This window comes from Glycine soja, chromosome 18 (assembly GCF_004193775.1).
Source record: "Glycine soja cultivar W05 chromosome 18, ASM419377v2, whole genome shotgun sequence".
NCBI classification, from domain to species: domain Eukaryota; kingdom Viridiplantae; phylum Streptophyta; class Magnoliopsida; order Fabales; family Fabaceae; genus Glycine; species Glycine soja.
The window spans coordinates 51,726,810-51,737,402 of NC_041019.1; the positions used below are offsets into that span (position 1 = coordinate 51,726,810).

General features: G+C 28.3%; 1 protein-coding gene across 3 annotated transcripts; it reads right to left on the minus strand.

The window, feature by feature from the left end:
* Window positions 1–1,769: 1,769 nt before the first annotated feature.
* On the minus strand, window positions 1,770–6,640 carry LOC114395396 (putative receptor-like protein kinase At4g00960). Of its 3 annotated transcripts, XM_028357169.1 has the most exons (6): window positions 5,867–6,632; window positions 3,765–3,909; window positions 3,285–3,416; window positions 2,779–2,832; window positions 2,114–2,220; window positions 1,770–1,986 (listed from the first exon to the last, which is right to left on the minus strand). In XM_028357169.1, the coding sequence occupies exons 1-6, from the start codon at window positions 5,900–5,902 to the stop codon at window positions 1,825–1,827; spliced, it is 636 nt and encodes a 211-aa protein (XP_028212970.1). In that variant the 5' UTR covers window positions 5,903–6,632; the 3' UTR covers window positions 1,770–1,824. The 3 variants fall into 3 exon arrangements, with proteins under 3 accessions (XP_028212970.1, XP_028212972.1, XP_028212971.1); XM_028357171.1 differs by lacking the exon at window positions 2,114–2,220 and having other exon boundaries at window positions 5,867–6,640; XM_028357170.1 differs by lacking the exon at window positions 3,285–3,416 and having other exon boundaries at window positions 5,867–6,628.
* Between the last annotated feature and the right edge of the window lie 3,953 nt (window positions 6,641–10,593).

Genomic DNA, 10,593 nt, shown 5'->3' on the forward strand with positions numbered 1-10,593 from the left:
CCTAAAAAGTGAAAATAAGATCACCCATTAGATATGATTAAAGTGAACTAGCCAACTATGCTGACAAAACTGATTTGGGATAATTTGGTAAAACTGATGAAGGAAGTTATTAAGAGTAGAACGTGAACTCTATTGGCAGACTTGGAGAACAGCTTGGAGACCAAGGAAGTAGTTAGCATCATGTTAGCCGTGATTTCTTAGATTTTAGAGATTTTAATTAGTTAGTGCCACGGCTAATGTAATCATTGGAAGAACGATTATATATAAGACTTATTAGATTGTAGAAGACACGATCCAAAAATATAATATTCTTTTATTAGTTTTTTATCTTTCATTTATTTCCTTCTTTATTGCTTTTTACCCGTTTTCATTCATTTAGTGCAAATTCTTTAAAAGTATCATAAACCTTAGTATTCTCTACGGCTAGAAAGAGCTCTTTGGAATGAACTAGAAATTCATTCCCTATAATAGTTTAAAAGCTTACCATTTACAATACATTGACTAGTTTTTTTATCAGTAAGAAAATAAGGAACAATCATCAGCTAGAGGAAGAGGTTTCAAAGCCAGAGGGGAAGAAAGGATAGTACTCAAGCACTCGGATAAAGAAAATCCATGACGAGCCAACCAATCAGCCCATTGATTTGCTTCTCTGAATAAATGTTGCAACCGCAGATTCCAATTCCTATCTTTGAGAGTGCAAATCTTCTAGGTTTAAGGGTGACAGTACTGTTATAATCAGCATTCACTAGGTTTAATATTAATGCTACTAGTGAATCAGATTCACATTAGTTTTTACTTTGCCTTCCATGGAATCCAAGATACCAATCTTGGCTTTTTAGTGTTGGAACTGGAAGAAGATATTGAAGCTCCAGCAATGATATCAGCCTTATCTGATTCTATTAATTAAGTCAAATAGATATTTTATGGGTGATTTAGATTAAATTTTAAGGCATGATTGTAAAGTATACATACTACTCAAAGAGATTACTCAGCTCATTTTGAAGCTAATACTGATGGCAATGTGAACATTTGAGCTGTCAAAAATACTAGATTTTACCAATTTATTGTTAAGGCGACTAAAATAATGGCCAAAGAAAGTGGTTTCTAGTAAACAAATTAATTTTCTTTTTATAAAAGGCCATAAGTACAAAGTCTACGAAAAACAATTATGCTCAAATTCAGTAAGATTATTACAAGTTTGAAACTTGAAAAAACCATTGTCAATTGATCCATATATATTTGGTGATAATAAACAAACTACTTTGTAGTGTTAAACTAGTGTATAAAATAAATACAAATATGCATTATAAAAATATTTCAACTAATTTATATTCTTTAAGAAAAATAATTAATTTAGTTAATCACATTAAATCTATCAATTAATTATACTATCATTTTAAAATCATCATTTTCTTATCTTTTTATTTGTTTAATTATTTTTTATTAATGTTTAGAGAAAAAATAATTAAGTAAAAATATATAGATAAAAAAATAATTAAGACATCTAGAAATTAGATAAAATTCTTATTAAAATGGACAAATAAATTATTAAAAAAGTCGAGACTAAGGGATTACAAAACTGCATGGACAAATTACAAGTTCCAAAACGTATATTGTATTAACATTGATTATAAATGAATATATATCACCCCTATGACCAGAATCTAACGAGGGCATAGCTCACTAATTGAAGCCTCGTTTACCGACTTGTTTGCTGTTGCCACTGAATTAACTTCCTGTGACAACATGTTTGGAAGGTTTATAGTTTCACTATCCATAAAGAATGCAGGTTTTAAAGGTACCGGGAAAGTGGTAGAATGGCTATTAAGCATGTGTGCTACAGTAGTCATGGTTGGTCTGTTGGCTAAATTTTCTTGAACACAGTAAACCAATTTGGATGCATCTTATCATTTCATTTTGTGAATAATTGTTTAATGATGGATCTATAATATTTGTAATTGTCCCTTCTTGCCAGTTTCTCCATGCCTGCAAGAATTTGGTCAATTGCAATATTTAGATGTTAGTAGATCACCGAATTCAAATTTCTTCATTAATATTTAGTAGCACATAATATTTACAAGGGCGAAATAATATTTAGAGAAGGAAGACTTACGAAACTTAACAAAACTTCACCATTCTCCCCAAGACTACTACCATAGTTTTTTTGGCCACTTACAATCTCTAGGACTAGTTTACCAAAACTGAAGACATCTGATTTCACTGAAAATTGTCCATGCATTATATACTCCGGTGCCATATATATCCACTACATACCAATATAGACAACCTTAATAGTAATAACATGTTATGACTGGTCACAGTAATAAAATTTCAGTATTTCAATTGCTATGTACGATCATTGATTTTAATAAGAATGTTCTAGTTTTAATTTCATACTAGTAAAAAAGTAACTTATGCTATCAGCCTATCACTCAATCATCGAATATTTTAAACTGATCATAACTATTATAACAGTTAATTAAACGTTCTTTGAATAAATTATCAATATCTGACTATGTAATAATGTAAAAAAAAAAATAGTTGATAGTTGATTCAAATTAAACTCTCATTGCAAGTTATTGCATATTCTAATATTTACTAGGTTCCGACAACTCTATTTGTATTTTCTTGTGTTTGATCGCAACAATCCATATATACCAAAATATGTTATCTTAAGAATCATTTCTTCATTTAAGAGAATATTATTTGGTTTGAGATCATGATGTATGATGTGTAATCGTGAATCCTCATGAAGATAGAGAAGGCCTCGAGCAATACCTCTAATGATTTTGTAGCGCTTTTCCCAATCCAATTGTGCTTTCTTTGTTGGATCTATATATGTGTCAAAGCCATGAATTTTAGAGCTATGTTAGTGTAGAACTAAAGTGATACAGCAAAAAATACTAATTTTGCTAATATCTATGGCTACCAAATATGAAGTAATCAAGGCTTTTGTTAGGAACAAATTCATAAACAAGTAGCTTTTCTCTCCCTGCCAAACTAAAACCAAGTAGCCTAACTAAATTTCGGTGCTGAAGCCTTTGCCAGTAAAAGAACTTCATTCCTAAATCCAATGTCTCCTTGGCCAGATTTGCTTGACAATCTTTTGATAGCAATCACTTGTCCATTAGAAAGCTTGCCCAGAAAATATATTACCCTTAGATATATAATAAATTATTTGCCGTCCAATTTAGTGGTATACCTTGTTTTTGATGAAGAGGTCTAACAAAAAAAGGTTTTGATGAAGAGGTGATATATATCTGAATGAAACAATGTCATTTTACCTGATAAACAAATTCCAAACCCTCCCTTTCCGAGTTTATTAAAAGCAGAGAAGTTACTTGTTGCAACTTGTATTGTGTCTAAGTTGAATTGCAATGATTCAACCGTTTTAATTTCATCATTGTCTTCATCATCTTTTTCAAATATGATTCAAAGAACAATATATATTAGAATTAGTGCAGTCAAAATGGAAAGAGCATCAGGAGATATAATTTGTGAAATCAAAACAAAATGACCGTACCATTGATTTCCTTTTCCCAAGTGATGACCGAGGTGCTTTGAATATTATTCAAGATTTTCATATTACACATACTTATTATCGTATTTACTATCTAGTATTATTTATTTGATGGAATTACTCTAAATCATGATAGATTATATGTCCATTTAGAAAGTTTTTTTGTACCTATCTCTTCGAAATTCATTTTGACAATATAGGACTTAGTTTAAAATATAAAGTATCAAATAATACTTACACCTACCAAATAGAAGGATTTTCCTTGCTTTCTTCCTCCTAAAATATATGCTAATAAAGATGAGCAGAACAACAACAACGAGAATAGTAGGCACAAATATGGTGATTGTAGTTTGTAACGACTTGTCCTTTTCTGCGAAAACCAGAATATTCTGCTCGATGAGAATTTCAAAGATTAATGATGATAAACATCAATAATTCTCAAAACTAATTACTGATGAGAAAAAAAAGGTTGACACAAGAATAAGGAAAACTAAAGCCAACAAAGGACAAAATATTTCATGCATGTTTCGTAGGAGATTCTTGAAGTCTATGGATTTCTCTTAGCAGACTAAAATATAATTTTAATTTCAGTCTAATTGTTTTGTGTTAATTTGATCCCTTAATTTTAATTTATTTATTTATTTTAGTCTCGGTTTCCTCGGTTTTTTCTTTGAAGTTTATTAATTCTCACCATCAAACGTTGAAATCCTAGATTCCTAGGCAGGTGGAAAACTCTTCTTTATAATTTCTCTTAAAAAACTGGGCACCAAGAAGGTATTTAAGATCTAGTGAAGAGAGGAAATAAGAAAAATGAAATCACAATATAGGTGATATAATTAAGAAAATAAATAAAAGGAAAATTATGAGAGTCAAAAGTGTTTGGAATGCAGAATTGTCCCCAGTCGTTACTCTGACAAAAAAATAAATAATCCTATACTCTGAAAAAAGTTTTGTTCAAACGCATTTCAGAGTGTGGATGAGTGTGAAGAGAAAAAAATAAATAAAAAGAAGAAAGAATGTGAAAGTAAAAAAATGAGAAAAAAAGATAACAAAATCACAAACATCTACTCGATCTACTCCATTTTAGGATAAATTTAGGGGAAAGAGGGGACATATTGGGAAAAAGAGATTAGATAAAAACAAAAAGTGATAGATGTAATAAATAATTTAATGAGAAAGGAAGAGAAGGATAAAATGAAAATGAGATGAAAATAGAGTAAATGTATGTTTATAACTACTGAAAAAAGAGAAAGTTTTAAAATGATAATAAATGAAAAATGATGAAATTAAGAGAAGATAAAATAGGTGTCAATGAGAGTTAAATTCTTCTTAATATTCCATTCACCTCAAATTGATTGACATTTTGGCATTAAAAAAATATATTTATTGATATTCTCAAGAGATATTTAGATATTTATTTTGATTTTGTTCTCTAATAAATATTGTGTATCAATCCTATATTTATCGACAGCAAGAAAGCTAATAAGGATATTTTAATGAAATTATCTCCTAATAAACATTATTGTCTTAAAATATTTATTTTTCTTAATTTATGTGAAAAAATCTTAAACATTAACCAATTTAAGACAAAGAGGGTAACAATAAGGGTGAGTTAAGATTTCAGATTGATATGTTCTGAAAGTATGTTTAAACATAAAATCAATTTGTGATTATATTTTGTTATTCTTCAAAAGTATGTTTAGAGTAAAATTTTGTTTCAATTTCAAAGAAACAACACTTGAAAAACTTGCAAACTCAATTTCCAAACATGCACTAAAACTATGATTGGATTCCCGTTGCACCTGCTTACAAAAAAAATACGTTCAGCATCCTAAAGGAGTATTGTTGTCACATACAATGGTTATCCAAACATGCTTTGTGAAAGTGAACCATATATTATTCATGAGGTGAGCTTCTTTGGGGTTCAATTTTGTGGGACTGAAGTTATGTTCGATAAAATTATTAATTAGAAATTGAAAGTTAAAAAATTAAATTTTTAAATTATAAGTATATAATAAAATTAATGATTAAAGTTGCAGAAAAGAGTAAAATAATAAAAAAATTATGATTTATTTAAAAATGATAATTAAAAAATTAGATAAATATATGAAAGATAAAAAATGAAACAAAATATAAGAAGCTAGAAGTTGGCGTTTAAAAAAAATACAACTTCAACTGTTGTTTCTAAAAACAGTAAAAATTATTAAATAAAAAACTTATTTATTCATGAGTCAAATAAATTTTTTAATTAATTAAAAAAAATTAAAAATTAACATGTTTATGTACCTTAACTTGAATTATTGAATACAATTATCAATTAAGTAGTGGTAGTATAATGAAAAGTACCTTGTGGGGAGAGTGATACCGGTGTTGACGGTGCATGGTACATCTGGGACTGGGACTGGGACTGGTGGGTATGATAATGATGATATTGGCGTAGGTTCATTGTAGAAGGGGTAGATATCAAATCTAACATTAGAACTTGATCTAAGCGATACGAAACAGAAGCAGCCAGTAGATTACTGTGTTGGAAGTGAGGGTGTCGAGGTTGGTGTGGTAGATGCAATTGGCTGTGTAGTTTCCATTACTGTTATTACAGTATTTGGAGTATTCATAACTTGGTCCGAAGCTGGCTTCACATATTACTATTATTAGATACAAGCAACAAAGAAACGAAAGTGGTCTACAAGAAATAGTAGCCATTATAATTTGTGCTCTAGAGTAGTGGTTTATATATACGCATTCATAAACATGCAGGCTATGTTTGTTAAAACAAGAGAGGAAATGTTATGATCGATCACCCAGAGAGGATTCCTCAGAGAAGAAAGACAAAATAATCGCTTCTCTTGTGTGAAGAAAATAAGCAAGTGGGCAATTTTTCCCGTGCTACAAAATTTACCCAAAATTCGTCCCTTGTTGACTCTTGAGCTTATTTTCGTGAGGTGTTAGTGCACATTAAACACAAACTCTGACACCAACAAGAACACACGAACATCCACACTTGGACACAGTTGATGTTTAAAATATTATGCACATTGAGCATACACTTTGATATCATATTTTAACTTAATTGATGTTTAAAATATAAGATATAAGAACACCAAATAGATAAATAGAGATATTCTAATAAAATAAAATGAGTAAAATATAACAAAATATTTAAATCAAAGGTGTATTAATCTTTTTAAACATTTTATATTTGTTTAAGTGTATTTGTTTTATGTTTATTCAAGTGTATTAATTGTGTAAATGTAATAATTAAGTGTTCGACCTAAAAAGAAATAATTTTAAATAAAAAATGTCGGATAAATATTAAACAAATATCAAAATATGTCGGTGTAAAAAAGAACGTGTCCAATTAATACGAGAACATTTTCTTAGGTTTTGTATGACTCCCGAGTCACCCCTCCAAGACACATATATTACGCAGGCATAGATGATAAATGTAGCCAAGGTTTTATTTGCCACGCATATATAAATCCTCTGCTGCCTCTGAATCAGAAATTTTAGCCATCGATCACACACTCTCTCTCTTTGTTAACTAGCATTGTAATAGCCAATTAATGGTCCATATTTTGCAACATTCATGCTTGCTGATGAGAAATTTGGCTACAAATTAAAGGATAGATATGTGTTAATGCACACTTAATTTTGCATTTTCCACGCGGATTCTAGCGCGCACTTTCCTTGACCTTTCGTTAAGAATAAAGATTGATTTTTTTTAGGTACGTAAAATATCGATAATTATCAATATTTGTTAGAAAAGCATATGCACGAAGTTTCTTCGGTGATTCCCTCTAAATTGTAAATTACTAATAATATATATAGACCTGTATTCACGTAGATCTGTATCATGATTTGTCACTGGCAGAAGACGTATTGATAAAGTAGAAGGTGTAGCAAGCAATTAGCAATGTATATATGTTTGAAAAAATCTTACATGCCTTTCATGTGATGCAATGATTTTCCTAACAAAATGCAATAATTAATCCCGATGGAAAATGCAAGATTGGCGAGCCTTAATTGGAATGGATAGCTGGGAGCATATAGTACTCTAAATAACGATAACATGATCAATTTGGAATCACCTTTCTCTGGTTTGCAATTGGGTTGAGGTATCAAACAAATTAAGCCTTGGCCTCATCTACCATGCATGCATGCATTATCTATGTCTTGGAGTGGTGACTCGCGAGTCAACATGCACAGTTGATTACAGTGACTCTAAAAATTATCAGAAGACTTTGAACAAGTCCAGGTCTCACACATAAAGAAGCAAATATATATAGATCAGTTTACTTCGTGGTGGGGTCTGTCTTCCACTAAGATTAGTTTTTCTAGCTCCCTCGTTTTCATTAATTACATTATTTTGTACTGTGATACTTTTTTCTTTTTTGTCTTTTATTTGTTTAATTTGAAATTTTAAAATATTAAAATATTTTTAATTGATAGAAATAATTGATATGCTTATATACATGATCATGCATTATACAGGGATTGCAACTGTCAATTATAGATGCTGATTTGATTTTTATTTTATGCGTGTAGTTTATGGAGGCATTAGGCAACAACTTAATTTTTTTTTCTTAATCTTTCGATTGATTAGGAGAAAAGAGATACTGACAAATATAAAAATTAGGCCGAGAGATAAATAATTTTTTGGTTAAGAATTATTTTTACCAATTAAGTAAGAAAGTTAATTTGAAGGAATTTAATTTTTGTCTCGAAAATTTTTTAAAATTACAAAATCAATAATAGAAATCTTAATTTTTTAAAAGAAACTTTATCTAAATATTATATTTTATCAAATTTTAGTTATTATACAATCAATTTTTATTTTCAGGATTTTTAAAATTATAAAATCAATAGTAATTTTATCTTCTTTTTTAAGAAATCTCATCTAAATATTTTATCAAATTTTAGTTTTTATATAATCATTTTTTATTTTCGTTGGGCTTTGTTAAATTCTATTTTTCTTACATTTAAAAGAGTTTTTATTTTTCAAATCTCATATAAATTGGACTAACTAGGAGATTGTCAAAATTTCCAAATCCTAGAAATTTAGAGCCACGACATTGGTAAGAGACAGAAATATAAAGGCATCACACCGCACGAAACAAAAAACCAAAGTAGTGAAGCTTTCGAGTGACCCACGAAGTAGCCTCATAAGTAATAAGGACGCGCGGAACAAATTTTGGGTCAATTTGGAAACACAAGTAAAATTGTCCTCCCGTTGCTAATTTTTTCGCACATGAGGCCAGAAAACTTTGCCGTGGCTTGAATATCACTCACGTCACATTTTGCCTTTCTTCTCTGATATTTGTTTTCTTTTTCCAGGAATCTTCTAAAAAATATATATTTCATGCATACGGTAGGTGCTAATTAATACTAAAAAGAAAAAGATATATGATAACCACTTATTATAAATATATTTTGGGATTAAATTATATAAAAATTTGTAATTTTTCTCGAAAATATTAAAAGTAACGAATTTATAATACTTTTTAAATAAAATAAAAACAAAAAAACAAGATAATTAAAGAAAACAAGATTAATTAAGAAAAAGAGAATAATTAAAAAAAACATGACTAATTAAGAAAAATAGACTAATTCAACATAGGAAAGACGGACTTAGCATGAGAAGCCCGCTTAATACTAACCCAAATCTGCACTTGTAAAAGAAAAGAAGAAAGAAGAAAAAAACATACATAAATTTCAAAAAAATATAATTTCTTATATATAGAAGAAAAAAGTTTAAAGATTGATAAGCAAGCATTGGGATCATTTATTCCCTCCATTCCCTTTTTTTATCTTCCCTTTACTAAATTTCCCCTCTTGGAATTGTAAAGCATCTATGAAAATGAGAGATGTTAAACCTCCATTTGTTGGAAATTTGACACTCAACTTATAATTTTTCTTTCTATCTATTTATGAATATTATATTTACATTATTTTTTTCTTGTGCTTAATATTATTACTTATGGCTTAATCACCCATTTCCATGATAAGTTTTAGAGATAATGTTGAAAAACATTATTTTTTAATAAAACTAGAAAATAGTATCTAAATAAAGTCAACGCTAGAGATAAGTTGATATTTGTTTAACCTGTTATAAATTTTTATTTTTAATGTAATTTCCCATTTTAACTCTGCAAAGGGAGTTAAGAGAAAAATAAATAAATTAAACTTTTTCATGTGAGTATCAAAGTTAGAGTATATCGGTAGAGACATGTGTAAATTAAAATAATTATAAATAGAAAAAAATCATTAACATTACATTAAGGAATGATTTTAATATGATAAGTTTTTAACATTTTCATCTTTTGAATTTAACTTCTATACTAATTGGTTTTTCTTTTCCTTTCTATTTTTAATTAATTAATTTAAATTCTTATTTAATTTTTTCTTTTGTTTGATTTAATTTTTTATTAATTTAAATTATTTTTTTCTCATAACATTTTTAAATCAATTTTCTTTAACTTTAGACGAATTTGTTCATCAACAAGGTATAATAAAGGGAGATATAAAAATGATTGATGTTGATAAGGCATTTTTTTAAAGGACCGTGATAAGATATTTAATATACTATTAAAGTTTGCTTTTAAAAAAATACTATCAAAGTGTTTATAAATTTGCTCTCTAACGCAAATAAATGGGTGATCATGATATTTTCTCTCCTATATTTGTCTTAATTATTTTAACAAACACTTGATGAATCCGTGTATACTAAGTTGCATGAACATGCCTACGGTAAAGAGTATAGGATGGGTACGGAAAACAAGATTGTTAAAAAATCTAGGATATGGTTACATTAATATAAATCTTACTATGCTTTTTCTATAATAATTATGGTATAAGAAAAAAAATTATCTCAAAATATTTATTATTTTAACTTTTTAATGTAACATTAATTATTTTTTCACTTATATTTTTTATAATATTATTTATATGAATAAAAAAAATTAAAAATAAATTAACAATGATAGGATTAATTTTGAAAAATTGGTATTCTCTTTGATCCATTTATTTGTTTTTCTTAATATGTGTAACCTCAGATGGTTATAATAAGACAAAAA

What these genes read in the sequence shown, in the direction of transcription:
- LOC114395396 (XM_028357169.1), bottom strand. Translation starts at nt 5,902, where the DNA reads ATGCACCGTCAACACCGGTATCACTCTCCCCACAAG. An exon ending in GTTTGGAATTTGTTTATCAG is followed by an intron (nt 2,833 to 3,284) that starts GTAAAATGACAT and finishes ACACATATATAG; the next exon opens with ATCCAACAAAGAAAGCACAA. An exon ending in GCGCTACAAAATCATTAGAG is followed by an intron (nt 2,221 to 2,778) that starts GTATTGCTCGAG and finishes GACAATTTTCAG; the next exon opens with TGAAATCAGATGTCTTCAGT.